At 40.5% G+C, this 17500-nt stretch overlaps 2 protein-coding genes across 2 annotated transcripts in view; one reads left to right on the top strand and one right to left on the bottom strand.

Moving 5' to 3' along the window:
* LOC138011206 (TBC1 domain family member 25-like) overlaps positions 1–10250 on the top strand; it is a 15617-nt gene extending 5367 nt beyond the window's left edge. The window contains exons 3-4 of the mRNA XM_068858163.1: positions 3101–3258; positions 8100–10250. Coding sequence (XP_068714264.1) covers positions 3101–3258; positions 8100–9487 — 1546 coding nt within the window. The 3' untranslated portion in view covers positions 9488–10250. The remainder of the gene's footprint in view (positions 1–3100; positions 3259–8099) is intronic.
* A 4326-nt stretch (positions 10251–14576) lies between these two features.
* Positions 14577–17500, bottom strand: part of LOC138010289 (uncharacterized) — a 3333-nt gene continuing 409 nt past the window's right edge. The window contains exon 1 of the mRNA XM_068857219.1: positions 14577–17500. This exon is cut by the window's right edge and continues 409 nt beyond it. Coding sequence (XP_068713320.1) covers positions 16655–17500 — 846 coding nt within the window. The 3' untranslated portion in view covers positions 14577–16654.

Here is a 17500-nt window from a genome sequence, read left to right as displayed (position 1 = left end):
TGTTCATCTGCATCTTCCGTTGGTGCATATACATGTACATGAATGACTGTAACTAGCTATATGTATTTGCAATAGTACCTAGCTTGAATTATTCTTTCGCTGACAGAAGTCCACTCCATCAAAGCTTCAACTGCACTTTTTGACATCAATATACCTACTCTCTGTCTGTGGTTGTCATCCTCTTTTCCAGAGTAAATTATGGTGTGTCCTTCTGCAAGTTGCACTTTTCCTTGGCCCATCCAGTGTGTTTCAGTGATGCCCATGATGTCGATACCTTTCCTCTTCATCTCTCTTGTTACCTGTGTGATGTTACGACTTCTGTAGAGCGTCCTTACATTCCAGTTACCAACCTTCAGGGCGTGTTTAGGGTGAATCAGTGGCCTACAGTAGTTGGCCCCGGGGCATCCTGTTGGACTTGGCTCCCGTGCATCATCATTGAGTCCCTTGTACGAGGTACAGTTACAGGGCCTCCCTGATACAGCGAATTCTGTCTGCTTCTGGTTCCTGTAATAGTTGTTTTGTTTTGTTTTGTTTTTACGGGACAGGGTCATCACCCCTCAGCCCAACCCCCAACCTGGAGTACTAGGGGATCACTCTTTGTCTGGTTCCTACCTTTTGACCTGTTTGGCATGGTTGGCCCTACCAGGAGTACATGACTCCCGCCAACATAGCTCTAAGGGTCATTGGAACTTACAAGCCACCTCACCATGATAAGGTGTTGATCCCAATTGAGCTGGAGGGTGACAGATGCCTTGCAATAAATGGAATTAATGATGTGACATGACGTGATGTACATTGTATTACAACGTGTGGAAAAACAGAACAATCCTCAATCCGTGTGTAAAAGATTATAGAGGCCCTGTTAGGGGTAAATTCCGACAAGTGACACGGCCTTGAACCGGCGACATGATAGCCACGAACTGGCGACGACCGACAGACTATTACAACAAATTAGCGAAAGCAACACAAATGTCAAGACTGACCGACAGCGAATTTCAGAATTGTGAATGTTCTGCGCAACATTTGCGTGTACACAATTCGTCATAATTACTTAATAATGATCATTGTTAACAATTATGGCCAATTATGGCTAACAAGGGTCCAATAAAGGCGAACAGAAATACATCTCATTTTACTGCTGTTTTGATTGTTCATTTCATGTGATTGACGTATTCAGTGCCTTTGAGGACTTTTCCGCTTTGCATATCATGTTCTCCCTGCATGACCCACGTGTGCACTCCATCAGTCTGTCAGGGAGATACTTTTTTCTCTATTGATCGCGTTCATCTCGGTGTTCCAAATCGTAAGCGAGTTATTGAAATACATCACTATCAGAGTCATAAGCGATTCGTCGGAGTGCCGAACTTCTGCACAGTCAGAGTCACGTGACGGGTCTGTTCAACATCAGGGGCCGCGCTATTGTTTAACCCTTTGAAGTTTGCCGCCGAGTGTCATAACCAGTCCCCTCTACTAACTATGATTTTTCACAGACCTTTTGTAAACGCATGCCTTGCGGATAATGATTGGTCGATAATTTCCTTCCTCCCTGGTTGTTATAGTTACAGAAAATCACAGTCTGACAACTAAATCAGAGTTGAACTTGGAAGAAACATTAGACTCTTGCACTACCAGAATTGTAGAACCGCTATTATAGCTCGATTGCTTTGCCAGATTAGGCCTTTATTCACTTGTATACTTTACTCGTTGGAATTTCATTGACTTCCAAGTAGCCCGACCTATCCAATCGAACAAAACCGAACAAAAAACCAATCGAACCCAATCGAACTCCAATCGTTCAATTGGGTTCAGCAATCGAACAAAATCGAACACCCATTTTGGTGTGAGTTCGATTTTCGAACCAATCGAACCAATATAATCGAACAAAATCGAACTAATCCAATGCAATTGTCCCTTGCCACCTCAAACTGAGTAAAACACTGGGAATATAATCATTGTCAGCTTTTATTGAATAAACAGGAACTGAACATTATACAGCAAGAATGTCAATGTTCAAACAAAACAAAACAAATAAAAGGCAATTTCGATGACTCTTAAGGTACTGTGACTGTTAAAAGGAAATGCTTCTCAACAGAGAAAAATCGCACCATTTCAACAACGGCGTTCGTTAATCGAACGTTCGATTATACCAATCGTTCGGTAATCGAACGTTCGATTGGGTTTGATTACCAATCGTCGGTAATCGAACGTTCGATTGTGTTTTCGATTGGCAAAATTTTATTGTGAGTTCGATTACGTTCGATTGAGTTCAGCAATCGAACAATTGGTGTTCGATTGGGTTCGATTGCCGAACTGTTTGATTGGATAGGTCGGGAAGTAGTCTGAATAGGTATTAAACATTAAAAAAGGTCTCAAAACCCTGAGCTTAAAAGTACTAACGATAGAGGCCGTATGTTCCGTTGGCGTCGTCCCAGCGAATGGAGATTGTCAGAGGGGCAACAAGCTAAAATTTATTAATGAAATTCCGACAGGCGACACAAGAATGTTCCGAAATTGCGACTTAGCTAGCTGTGAAATTCAGACGGAGGACATGGGCACCCCCCCTAACAGGGCCTCATTATAATCCTTGTGAAAGAAAGTTAAAGACAGGTCTACAAGATCTCTGCATGTGATTTTTGTGACAGTGGTAATCTGTTATTGAAGCTTGCACATTATAATTATCTCTACCTTTATTCAAATATACAAGACTAGTACTGTCTTTGCAAGATTTCCCTCTTCCCTCTTAATGTGATACAGTAGAATCATATACAATGTTGTGGCTTACCTTGATAATTGCCTTGAGTATAAAATTATTTCAATGCAAGGACAGTACTGTTGTAGTCAGATTTGTGTTGCTTGGGACCGTACTGGGGAATATTGGCCCTTGGTCCTTTTTTTATGGACCTCTCTGTGCTCGGTCTGTGCTGCCATGATATGTCACGTCAATATGCCCCAGTACAGCCCTGGCACTCGGTTAGTACGTGTAAGAGGTTATTATTTTTAACTATTTCTTTTCTGATGAGATCCCTCTCCTACGTGTATGAGCACATGTTTCCTATGGCCATACTCAAAAAGTTTTTTTTTCTATTTTCAATCTCTGCAGAGACTTCGAAATATCTTATCAGTTGCCACAATCAAATGAAACTGGCAAAAGACCTGATGTGTTTCTCTCACTCAACTCAGATTTTGATCTTGATGCGGCATTCATGAGTTCCTCTTTACCTTATTTGAGTCTCAAAATCGAACCTATTGTTTCATCAGGTGAGCAATTTAATTTAAGAGATTGCCAGTAGGCTTTTTGTTCTGTATTTTTTCCTTTGCTTTTGGACGGTACATTTGCCAATTCATAATAAATCCCTGCCTACACAAGCATTTTTCTTGTGACAATTTTTATTTGCTTGTGTAGACAAGAAAATTTGGCCAATATCTTATGAGACAAAGATTTGCTGAAAAGCTGGGAAAGCTTTTGTGTGACAAATAAAAGATGTCAAATGCAGAAAATTGCTCTTGAGTCGTCACATTCATGTAAAATGTGGAAAAATTCCTGCCTCTTAATTAGTGAGTGCCTTTGGAGAACAACTGCTTTATCTGTGCTATCCAAAAGCATTGCTGATCCACTTGACTGCGAATTGTCAACAATTATTTGTTGTGCTATCAACACGATCAAATGTATTTGCCACATAAAATGGTCACATTAAAATTGCTCATGTGGACAGGGCTTAACTGATGGAATTTTGGAGTCACGGAATGCAGCTGAATAAGGCATACACCTGTCTGCTGGATATAAAATTTTAAATTGGCTGTTGGTTTAAGTAAAGTAACCAACTGTTGTCATTGTCAAAATGAATTTTAATCTTAGGTTTGAAAAAGAGCATTTTTTGTATGGTTTTACTGGTAAAGAAACATAAAAAAACTGGACGATTTAAGAGAAAGCAGTCAATGAAAAATAATTGATTGCAAGTTACAGGCAGAATAGTGTTACCAGGTATTACTTTGACTATCAGGCAAGAAGACAGCATACAGTAGTTTTGTCTTCAAGTCTTTGTTTTACTGATTTTCTAAATAAACAGAGTTTAAGGTGTTTGTGTCAAGATTCAAACCTGACCCAGAAGCAACAGCTAACCCGGGTGGAATCCTAGCCCTGTAGTCCGGGAGCATAATTATGTTCAAAAATCAGGTTCCGTGGGCAATTCGTGAAGAAAGCAAGCCACTAGGCTAGTTGTGTTCAGGGGACCTAAAATAACAAGAAAAGTGATGTTGCCACCTTTGCAACCCGCACACGAAGAGTTTTAAGGGGTGTGTTAAAAAATGACGTCAAACCGTGATCAAAGAAACGAGGGTATGGATAAAAACATATGATATCTTCGATACACAAGGCTCAAGTCTCTGCAAATAATTAGAATGTGTTAAGTATGCAATAATATACGATCTATCTTATTGTTTTGCTGTCACATGGTCACTGTGACATGAAAACGAGGCTCCGAGTGGTTGCTCTAATGTTGATAATGCCGGCAAAATCGAGAAAACGTTTAACAAAATGCGTCCATTGTTGCAAGGGTAAAAAAACAAAACCATTCTTATTTAGCGAGGTAATTGAGGAATATCACACAATTTTCCTGTTTTCATAATGAAATTAATTTTCTTGCATTAGAGCTTAGAACAACCCCAGGCAACCCATCCTACGGAAGCACGATTTTTGGTTCCTATGAAAAAAAGTAACTGCAAAAAATTCGAAGAACCTGGGTTTTTTTCAGACTGTATTTATCTGATGTGGATGCTCACACTTGATACAAGATATAATAAAGACTCTTGTTTCAACATGGTACAATGGCTGCAAATTTTGAGCTACAGCTAGTACTGGAGATAAGGCATTACCATGGGTATTAATTTACATGTATCATTAGGAGCAGAATGTGAGTTCACTAGCAATCTTATTCAAATTTGGTGGGGCACGTTTCCTTGACACATCTGCACTTCACGAGATGAATGAATTGGCCTCAGGAGCAGGGAGTAGTGTTGTCATGACAGGAATCCACACCTTGTCTTTGTGCTGCTGTAGGGTCAAGAGCATGAACTACTGGCTGCAGCTTGATCTCGCAATGGTTCTGACCTTTGCCAGTCACAAACACTGTACTCTAACAGAGATCGGGATATCGCCTCGGAGAAAGAATAAAGATATTTGTGTCCTGGGAATGTATCCTGATTTCTGTAGCTCCATTGGCTGTAGCATCAAGGGCATGCAAGACGATCTTTGTGTCAGCTTCTTCCTGGTCACTCTTCTAATATGACATATCTTTCTTGTTTCCCTTGCATTCACAACCGTACGCTACCACCATCCGCACTTATGTCCAGATTTGACCCTAATTAGATGCACGCCCAATTTTGACATCCAACACAAAGTGTCCCTTTAAGTCTAAGCATTTGCTACCTATTTTCAACAATAAGGTAAGGGTAAAGGTTAGCGTTATTTTTAGCTTTGGGTAAATGCAGCAGTTAATCTTCACTTAAAGAGCAGCATTTGGGGGACACTTTGTGACATAAATTGTCTGTATTCTGAGACACAAGTGATGTTGAAGTTGGCTAGGAGAGCAAGGGGACACTTCGTGACGCTTATTGAAATCCTCGTGCATCTAATTAGGGTCAAACCTGGACATATCTCTCCGGGTTCCATTTCGCTCTGTATGCTTGACGGCTGTTTGTGCAAGATATTCCACCAGCTCGTTCTTTGTATTCGCATGGGAAAGCAGCTTTTCCATTGTGACCTTGCCGATGTGCATGGAAGACGTTATGCGGTAATAAACTGGATGCTGGTTTCCCTGTCTCTTCCTGCGTGTAGCTTCCTTCAGAAATGACGTGGGAACGTAGACAAGGACACGGCGTAGATTCCCATAATGACAACACTAACCCCTCATGACTAGCAGATGTGTCAAGGAAAGGTGCACCACCAAGTGCTGCCAGTGCAGGAAGACTCAAATGAACTGCACAGACCTCTGTGGCTGTTCTAACACTGGCGAAGATTGCGAAAATATGCTCAAAGGCGTTGGTGGTGACAATGATGATGAAGACGACAGAAATGATAATGATGACGACAAAGCCGAGTACGAGTACATATCTGATTCTGATGATAATTTGGACAACGAATTTGAATAAGATTGCGAGTGAACTTACATTCTGGTCCCAGTGATAAATACCCATGTAATGCCTTATCTCCAGTACTAGCTGTAGCTCGAAATTTGTAGCCATTGTACCATATTGAAACGAGAGTCTTTATTATATCTTGTGAGCATTCACATCAGATAAATACAATCTGAAAAAAAAAAACAGGTTTTTCAAATTTGTTGTTGTTATTATTTTTTGTTGGTACCAGAAATCGTGCTTATCTAGGATGGGTTGCTCTAAACTCTAATGCGAGAAAATTTATTATAAAAACAGGAAAATTGTGATATTCCTCAATTACCTCGCTTAATGAAAGTGGTTTTGTTTTTTTACCCTTGCAACAAAGACTTTGCCGGCATTATCAACATTAGAGCAACCACTCGAAGCCTTGTTTTCTTGTCACAGTGACCATGTGACAGCGAAACAATAGGTTAGATCGTGTATTATTGCATACTTAACACATCCTAATACGGTAATTTGTGGAGACTTGAACCTTGTTTATCGGAGATATGATACGGTTTTATCCATAGCCCATTTCTGTGCTAGCGGTTTGACGTCATTTTTTAAAACATCCCTTTTCTTGTTATTTTAGGTCTCCTGAACACAACTAGCCTAGTGGCTTGCTTTCTTCATGAATAGCCCACGGGAGTCATATGCTCCCAGACTACTTGTTGCGTGAGATTGTGTGATGATCTGGTGGGGCCAGGTGACTTAACTTGGTTACATTATTGAAATTTGTTGGACCAAAAATAGATTTTTTGAAGCCTTTTAAATGCTGCTTTACAAATTAATAAATAATTGATATAATAATATTGTGAACAGAACCAACTGATCATTGCGGTATTGCCTGATATTTCTCTTTTGATAATAAGCATTGCAGACCCTCCTTAAAGTGGAATATGATCAAAAAATCACTTCCTCTTTTTCTTCAGATTTTGAAAAAAGTGTGTTTGCTCATCACCTGACTGCCGAAATTTTGAGCTTTGATTTTTATCCAAAGACCATTTACTTTGCATTTAACTTTTGAATTTCTTGGTCTGCCATTACTCACATTCAAAATTTGACCGATTGGACCTCACAGGGCTGGATCAAGGGGAAAGTGACTTCATTTATTCACTAGCTTAAAATTCTGCATTTACATACAGCTTATTATACTTGTATAAAAATTATGCACAACACAGTCAAGTTAAAAGCCTGAAAGCCTGAAACTCCCTTGGTTGGTCCATATAGGGAAAAACTGTGCCCAAGGTCTCAAGTACAGCCCTTAGCCTGCAGCCTTGGGCCATACTTGAGACCTCAGGCACAGTTTTTTCCTCTGTGGACCTCCAGGTTGGTGAATAACATACATATCCAGCTGTGTTGCTCCTGTACTGACCTGTGAAGAGGCTGAAATAAAAGCTATGGGTGGCTTCATGTTGAAGTGTGGTAATGTGTGAAGGGTCTTGGAAAATAACACTGAAATATTTAGGTTTCATGATGTTTTGTTTAAAATCAGGATAATGAGATAATGATTCATGTTCAAGTTTTACTTTTAGTTTGTTGCAAGGTGCAAAAGGGGTGCAAAGAATTTGATTTACACTATACTTAATTGACTAATCCTTCTTGCACTGAAACTAGGGGTGCAGTTGTGGGAAAATCTGAAAACGGATTTTGATCTTAGATTATTTGGATTTTTACTTAGTACCAAAATTCGACAGATTCCAAAAACTGACTCTTTTATAATTATTAATTCAAATAAGAAAATATTACCTGGTCTAAAGTACTTTAAATTGGGCTCAAAATACTTTGTAATGTAGACTTAAAACATTCTCCATGAGGCATTTGGCTCTTGTGCCAACAATACCACCAGCTGTGCAGGCTAGTTTTCAGTAAGTCAGGAATGTCTGAGAGTATTCTACAATGTAAGTATCAGACTGAACTTTTTCTTCATTTGTTGGCTCCTGCAGATGATTTTCAAAATGAATGGACATTTCTTGAAGCTGCAGAAGCACCAATTGCTAACAATGTTCAATCTACTGGTGTGTCCTCTAATGTTCCCTTTCATATCTCATTAAAACATCAAATGGAGCGAACGTTGAACAAGTTAACAAGTGCATTTAGTGACTTGACAAGGCGAGGACCTTTGAAGGAATTTGAATGGGACTGTCATCTGGACTGTGAAGGCCGTCTGCTTGGCGTGGATGAGTTGTGGGCCAGAATATTTCAAGGTGGAGGTATTGAGCCTTGCTTACGGAAAGAGGTCTGGCCTCATCTACTTAGTGTTTTTCCTTCTGATTTGACCAAGGAAGAAAGAGAAAGGCACTTGAATATGAAATCACAAGTTTATGGGCATCTTAAATCAAAATGGATGGCTAAACCTCCTGCAGAAATTGAATCCATCACCCATCTTATCATGAAAGACGTGCTTCGAACAGACCGCATACACCCTTACTTTTCCGTTGCAGATGATCACCAGCATATTGCTTCCTTGTTTAATATTTTAACAACCTATGCATTGGAAAATCCTGATGTGTCTTATGCACAAGGAATGAGTGATCTGGCAGCACCTTTGCTTGTTATCTTGGAAGATGAAGCAGTAGCTTATACATGCTTTTGTTCTTTGATGGACAGGATGAAAGGTCATTTTCTTTTGGATGGGAAAACAATGATACAAAAATTTGATCACCTTTCGCAACTTGTGTATCGTATGGAACCAGAACTTTTCAAATATCTTATGAGCATCGAAGCTGATGACATGTTTTTCTGTTACCGCTGGCTCCTTCTTGACTTAAAAAGGGAGTTTCCATTTGACGATGCTGTGCAACTGATGGAGGTCATTTGGAGTTCCACCACTTGTGCTGCTGAAGGAGTATCAAAAGAAAACTGTACTCTAATCCTTACTCAGAATGGTTACTATGGAAATGATGCAGCCAACAATGTTGATGGTGATTCAGACTACAGTGATGAAGATGAAAGTTCATTCTGTCCAGTGACAAGCAAACCTGTTAATTCGAAAACCAAACTTCTTCAGTTGCCAGGCCCTTATCACCTTGGGGATGGCAATCCATTTGTTCTCTTTATGTGTCTGGCAATTCTATCAATTCACAAGGATTATTGCATGCAGAAAAAAATGGACTACAATACACTAGCTATGTACTTTGACAAATTAGTTCGGAAACATGACCTTGCAAAAACCCTTGCAAGGGCAAGGACATTGTATGCTGAGTATCTTAGTTCTTTTGGAGAGGTGAAGAGTGATTTTCCAATGAAAGAAGAGTCAAAAATGTCCTGGTGCAACCGAGAGTCAATCATTGGTAGTATTCCATCAAAAACGAGTCACTTTGTTGAGTGCTGAATAGATTTCTTTGGTTGATTGTTTTTACAAACAACTCGGAGAATACTGCAATTCCTAAATCAAAATTGGAGGTCAAAAAAAGTTACAAATTTGCCAAAAAGAGATGTTGCTACAAATTATAATTATTGGCAATGCATGGACCAGTTGCACATCACTTTTTACGTGTTGTATATAATGTATGGATTATGTCTGTATGACATCTTTTTGACTTTCTACAGTGAGGAAATTGCAATTTTTGTGACCACACAAACGTTACCACTTGAATTAAGGATGTTTTTCGTCAATTTATCAGTAATTGGTATTTTACCATTGTTTGTTTGAGTCGAAATATGAATTTTTTTCCTTCATGGTATCTGGTTTTCGTTATGTTCATAGTCACAAATTCTGAAAACAAAACAGCTGTGGTAACCTCTATCACCCAGGGGAAGCTTAGGAATATACATGTATATGTACTCTGTTTTTACGTGTCTTATGTTTTCCATTTTGGACATGAATTACAGACAAAGTTCTTTTTTTGTGAAGTTCGCTGAAAAGATTATTTATAAAACTCCTTATGTCTGTTCAGGTGCAAAATTTTTGAAAAATATGGTTGGCTTAGCCTACATCCACTTGTGAAGTAAAAAAAACTGTTCATGTCAATTTTATCTTGTATTATGTACGAAATACTTAACGTTATTAGAGGTATTTAGAACTGAAAAATCGTGTAAATAAGAAATCAATATTTTATGAAGTTTCTTTGATTAAATTAAAGGAGTTATATTGTAATAACGAGGAGTGCTAGTAGCTCACTGGTAAAACATTTGATTTGTGTTACAAAGGTCGTAGCTTTGTTTCCGCTATGTTCGCTTTCTTCCTTCGGCCATTTCCTAGATAGTAGAAGAACATCAAATCCGGTGCTTCATTTGCTCCGTACATGCTGCGTCGCATGCGACATGTCGTTTCATCTGGTGACCACCCCACAGGGCCTTGTCAGTGAAACATAATCAACGAAACGAAAGAACATAATAACAACAACAACAACAATAAGAACTGTTAAGAATCCCAAAAATAGCCAGTTGATAATTTTCAAGTGAAGCCGAGAAGTTGAATCAGGCCTTAGCGACGAGTGATCAGAAAGAGTCTTGAGCCGGGATTTGGGGTAGACGTTCATCATCACACCGGACTAAAATGCCGGAGAACAAGAGAACCATTGTTATTCCGATCAGGCGTTGATAAGTTGGCATTGTTATGTTCGCTTTGTTCCTTTGCTTTATGGACATTAATTATTTCGGATCCGGTGTATGAAAGACCAGCCGGGATCTCTTGAGTCTCAAGGCAAGCACCCTAACCACTTGACTGCGAACAGTCCCTTTCATGAATCAGTCGAGCGGCCCGCTTTGTTTTGTCAGGCAAACGAATAAACTTTAATTCGTTTGCATGACAAAAAACGTCTGCCTCAGGAAAGCGGGACGCTCGACTGATTTAGAAAGGGACTGCTCGCAGTTTACCCAACCACTGGGTCACACAAAATCCTTCAGTAGAGGCCAATTCGCTGTTGTGTGGTTGCGGCCTTCCAAGCGGCTTGAATTGTGTCTGCGTACACAAAGTTGTAAACCAGAACAAATTTTGCGAAAGGAAAAACACCATTTTGGCATTCGTTTGTTTCCTTGCAAATTAGCCCATTTTGCCTCGTTTTTAAAGGGGCTATGTCACGCAAAATGATACTTTCATGACAACCAAAATGCCCAAAAAGTAGACTGAAACATTACAATAACCACTCAAACTGTTGAACAACATAAACGAAATACAGAAAAAAGGAAAGAGAAGCCTGGATGGACACAAATGGACAAGACTGAAAAGGTTTGCATTTGGGTCATTTTGAAACAAAAAAAAGGCCCGACGATTTTCGAGTTTATGGCAAATAGTCTGGGGAACGGTCGTTTTTGCTCACAATCATCATGTTTGTGATATAACGATAATTTTATCATTAAAGGAATTCCAAATTACCATTTTCGAGTTTTAAACTCGTGCTTAACTATAGATTCATTGTAGATTTCCCCGAAACAGCCTAAATCAACGAGACATAGCCCCTTTAAACGTGACATTCCAAATAATATTCAACCTTAAACGAGGCAACAAGGGCTACTTTGCAAGCAAATAAACCAATAATAAAAGCGGTGCGGCCAAGTGGTTTGGGCGCTAACCTTGAGATCCGGAGTTCCTGGGTTCAAGACCCGCTCTGACCACTCAATGAATTTTTTCCTAGTAGTCCCTCGTTCAACTTCTCGTCCGCACTTGTAAATAGCCAACTGGTTTGCCTTTGGCAAGTTGGGATTCTTAACAGTTGTTGTTGTTGTTGTTGTTCTGTTCTGTCGTTTCGTTGATTGTGTTTCAATGGCCCTGAAAAGCCCCTATGGGAAGAGGTCAAGCAACTATGTACGTATGTATATATGTACATAATACTAAAATGTCGGCCATTTTCGAATAAGATGTATGGTTTTCGAGTGGGTGATCAAGGAAGTAACGCTCGGAATGTTGTGGATACGGTGAAGGGTGCCTCGAAAGCTCTCAAATTAACGAGTATTCTGTGTATTTCAAGTAAAACGCATTTTGTTTTTTCACTTCATTCTGCTATTTAGGGCATAAGACAAAGAATGCAATTCCCCAAAGAACACGAAAGTATCTTCGCGTTCAATAATGCCAACGAAATGAGCACATGATATTTTTTCAATGGTGACTTGGGGATAGTCGGATAAAGATCTGTGTGTTCGTTCCAATGCCTACTGTAATTCGGAGGCTCTACCACGGAGTTATGGGAGACTACTCGTGGGAGCTTGGCCACTAATGGTTCAGCTGACAGGTTCGACTCCTGCAAAAGGGACTCGGATTTTTTCCGAATTTCCCCGAGTGACCATTGAAAAAATATCCTCTCTTCCTTTCGGTAAAGGCCGCTACGAGCCTAGAAGGCCCACCAGGCCGGCGCTTAAATTCGCCGGTACCCATTTATACACCTGGGTGGAGAGAGGCACCGTGAGAGTAGTGTCTTGCCCAAGAACACAACACAATGTCCCCGGCCAGGACCCGATCCCGGACCACTCGATCCGGAGTCGAGTACACTAACCATGAGGCCACCGCGCCTCCCAAGCCCTGTAAAAGCACCCTTTATTTTGTTTTCACTTGCTTATATCTCTGTGATGTTTTTTAAGGTGGCTCTAAATCCGCTAGACATAATTTTTTTAAACTTTGCCGAAAGTTTCATCGCAGCCGTCTAATTACTTTTCAGCCATAAAAAAGGGGGTCACCGAGTTCGTTTTTAGGATATGAGCAAGACAACACAAACAAGACAAGTGGGCGACCGCAGTCGAAGGCAACCCGAAGGCTCCTTTTTCAATGCTTTTACCATGACTTACGTCATCTACCGCAACTCATGGCAGGGGTAAGCGCAATTCCTATCACGTTGTATACACAACGGATATGAGCAACTAAATCCAAAATATAGGGTGTTTTTGCTGGGTTTCCTCCTTGCCAAGGTAACTTGTTACATCACAATAATGATCACATCTTGTTTGCAAATAATCGGTGTTTCATACACGCATGGTACCATAACATTGCTGTTACGTGATACAGTGTTGTAGCGTCATTAGATCTAAAGAGAGTGTTTTCTACATGTTGAAACATACCCCTTTCAAGCCTCCTTAAGCTAAACGTAATCTGCCTTTTTAGCTTTGGGTTAGAGGAAGATCACGGCCACTGGTCAGCTTGAGAAGAGTGGTTAGGGGAGACGCTCTGTGGCATTTCTCGCCAACTTTTTCAAGCATTCATGATGCTGTGTTGAGGGAAAGGAAAGGAACTTTATTTTAAGTGTCTAGTCGTTCTAGCGCTGGAACACTAATTGGGGACACTGTAAACTGAAATTAACAATGAAAGCAAATTAAGTCAAATGTTTTGATCAGGGGACATCTCGTCGTCACCTTTATTATTAGTATATCCATAGTTAATCGAGGGACTGGTTATGAAACCTTAGAACTTTCAAAAGCGAGAACAATGTTGTTGCAATCGATGTTGAATTGACCGTGACCCTGCACAATCTTTTATTTCGCTTCGCACGAGTTTGTAAATTAGTTGCACATAATTTCATCGAAGGATTTGATTGGTTATCTTCTCGAAAAAAGGTGTGTTTTGTGCAGGGTCAAGGCCAAAAATACGGACAAAAACATGAAACAAAGGAACTTGTCCAGTTTCATAACCATTTCCATGCATTAACTATGTATATACTCAACAGAATATCTTGTTTATGATTGGTCAATGAAGAATGCATAAATAGGTTATTATAAATTAAGAAATGCAGTCGCGTTCATACGAATTCCTACACTTATTTTCTAATCGTTATTCGAAGGAATAATAAGGATAGAAATTAAACAATCACAGCCGATCATCGCGATACATAAAGTATTAAAGGCGTAACCAGTCGACCTTATCGTCTGAAGAAGACCATACAGCTGTAAACGGTCGAAACGTCGCGATCTGGCACGTTGTGTCTACACCATGAGACAAACGATTATAGGTTTTGTTACTTAGTTCTAATCCTATTGGTCGAGTCGGAAAATACCACAATGCTCCTTGTTTGTCCCCCCAAATTTTGCATAAGCATTGTTTCCAGTTTCTCTCGGGACTTGCTAGAATGGTCCCAAGAGAAACCAAAAACAATGCTTATTGAAAATTTGGATGGACAAACAAAGAGTATTATGGTGTTTTTCGACTCGGCCAATTGTAGTCTCATTTGCACATTGTCAGTGTTGTTGGCAGCATTCCTTTCTAAGGCAACCGCTGAACAGTTAAGAATCGGACTTTCGGGTCCCAACCCCGGTAGGAGGAGCTGAGGTGCTGCCTTTGGAATCACATCTGTCTAATAACTTTTTCGCCTTGTAATCTTCTGGAATAAGGAGTATAAACCATATAGGCTCCGTCTGAGAACCCTTACTACAATAACGTGGCGCTTTGAAGAACTCACACGTTGTGCCGTTCTGCGTGAATGAGACCACAAAAACAAAAACAGCCAGAAGTTAGGCTATTTGCTGGGAGCTGGATAAAAATGTGAAAGTGTGTGATTAAACGTACGTTTATTTTTCAACAATTACATTACGAATCAACGTGAAATGACCTTACCAATTTATTTTGGCACTTCAATCTCATAATAAAGAAATAAAACACTTCTCCATGAGAAGAAAGCAAGCACGTTACCTGGAAGCAACAATCATGGACAAATTACATTGGAACACTTGCTTTTATCTCAGTTCAAAACACATTTTTGGGACTTCAGGTGCTCCCCCCCCCCCCCCCCCTTCCTCCCTGATCAATGTTGAGCATACAGGCCCGTAGGCAGAATTCTGCGGGGGAGTGGGATCCAACGAGGAGACGGACCAAAGGAGCACCGGATGCCCCCCCCCCCCCCCCCTGCAAATTTTGAAAATTAGGTTTTCTGAGACTGCATTTTGTGCATTTTGAAGGCAGTATGATAAACATGCAGCCAAAAGAGAACTTAAAAACTTGGATATCACTCAAACTTTTGAACTTCAAAGTGGGTTTTTTAGGCGCAGAGTTACGTATGTATTTCACAGTTTTAAAGAATAATATCACCATTTAAAAAGAACAAAAATATAAATAAAGTTGAAAATCCGTATTGTTTAATGGGTTTGCCGCAGCAAACAATAATGATCAGCTCCCATCGCATCCTCCTTCCCCATGGGCCTTGCATAAACTGGTCCATTTTCAGGCCTGCACACTGTTTTCTCTTCATTTCCTCCAAGCAACATTGAATGGGGGGGAGGAAGTTACAAAAGAATCCAGAATATGTGACAAAAAGTAAGTTGAAAGATAAAACGTTGAAGTTGTCCATGATTGAATAAGAGCAAAAGCTTCAAAGGAACTAAAAGCATCCTGTAGGTTCCCAATGAAATGTTCCACCCAGCTAGAGCATCCTCCGCCAAGGAACATTTCCTCGAAGCGTTTCTGATATTATTCCGCAAAAACTCGGGAGTTTTGACGCAAACGTTCGCTTCTTTCTAATCCTATGTGGCACTTGTAAAACCCCTGTAAAATGCCAGCGTTTTCAGTGTTTTCTTCGTAATACACACACTTCACCCAAAAAAGTAAATCGAGCACTCTGCTATAACATGAACAAAAGTTTGCTTAAGTCGAAGGAACGTCACCGCATCACCCATTAGGATTCACGCACACCTTTTTACCAAAACATTAGAATTTGTCGCTTAGATGCATTTACCATATTTGGAAAATGGCTAACAAACAAATGAACCAACAGGCCATTTGCAACAATTCGTCACGTGACCTCTTTTCCCTAAACATGATGATTTAGTCGGTCTCATCGTAACAATTCCCCAGCCATGATGAAAAATGCCATTATGCCCCTTTGAAGGCCTATATCCTTGAAATAGAGACCTCATGGTTAGTGCGCTCGACTCCGGATCGCGTGGTCCGGGTTCGCGCCCTGGCCGGGGACATTGTGTTGTGCTCTTAGGCAAGACACTTTACTCCCACGGTACCTCTCTTCACCCAGGTGTATAAATGGGTACCGGCGAATCTAATGCTGGGGGTATCCCTGCGATGGACTAGCATCCCATCCAGGGGGGAGTAGAAATACTCATAGTCGCTTCATGCTACGGAAACCGGGGATAGGCTCCGGCGTGCTGGGCCACTGGCTCGTAAGCAGACTTATCGGTTAAAGAAACATAAGAATTTGCAAAGGACGCCTTGCCCTCCAGTCAAATTTTAGTCATGTCCATATCAATCCTTGTGCTCTTTTTTTGTTTTAAAACGACTGTGATTTTTCCTTGAGATTTGAAAGTCCGGAAACTTCCGTCCTTGCTCATTTATTCTCGCTTGTTGTGCCCTTAATAACTAACTGGAGGATCAAAGCTTCTCGCTTCAAAACAAAGGTATGGAATTCTTGAGTTTTCCAAAAATTTGCATTCTGATCAAGTGAAACACGACCTTCTAAGGATTAGATTATTTGTCACGTGACCAATTTGTTGCAAATAGCCTATCAGGTAAGTCGTTTTGTTCCCCCGCCCTTCACCCCCCGCAGTTTTCCTCTTATCACATCTTCGACCTTCTCAGAAGTTTCTGACCAATCATAAAATCTGTTAACTTCACTCCATAACTTCATATTTTTTACAGAATTAAAATACGATGCTGAACGGCCAGATCAGCGGCCTCCTTAACGCCAGTTTCGAGAAGAAGCTGAGCTCTTTCGGAGAATGGAATGAAAATATTATAAGGCTTGGGACAGGCCATCTTTTCCACAGCCGCCTGACCCGCGCGTATGTGATGAAGAATCTGTTCGTTCCATAGCAACGCTTGACCGACTGTGACCACTGAACTTTCTTCGCTCTCATGTAAGACACCTCCAAATAACACACCTACTAGGACCCAGTTTCCCCGCACTCGCTGAACGACAGGGCAGCCTGATGCTCCACAGTCAATGGAGACAGAAAAATTTACGACTTTGATTGGCAACTGCTTGTATACCTCTTGTACGGGGATGTCAAATACAAATTTCTTCCGGGCATCTTGGCGACCTCCAAAATGAATCGCTGTGAGTGGATCAGTTGGTTTTATGCTAAATTCGACTTCACCACTGGATGTGAATGCGTTCTGGACAAGGGAAGAGAAATCAAACAACCTGGATTGATCAAGAAGTTGTTGTTCATCTATTTCCCATTCTTCCAAATCCACTTTCTTTCTCCCATAAGTGTACTGGACACCAAATTTAACCAGTGTTATGTCTCTGTTATGGTAATCAGGTCTTTTGCCAACGGGAAGTATGCGATGAATGATGGCTCTACGCTGTCTTGCTTCAAATGAAATTTCATGATCGAGCGAAAAGAAAATGAATCTTGCCCTGTTAACGTTGTCGCGATTTCTAAGAACATGAGCAGAGGTTAGGATCCATCCATCGCCAAAATAAAAGCCGCTTCCAATGTGACCAACGCCGTTTGTTTGAAACACTTCGATTCT

This window comes from Montipora foliosa, chromosome 7, assembly GCF_036669935.1.
Source record: "Montipora foliosa isolate CH-2021 chromosome 7, ASM3666993v2, whole genome shotgun sequence".
NCBI lineage: Eukaryota > Metazoa > Cnidaria > Anthozoa > Scleractinia > Acroporidae > Montipora > Montipora foliosa.
This window is presented reverse-complemented; position numbering and strand designations above follow the sequence as displayed.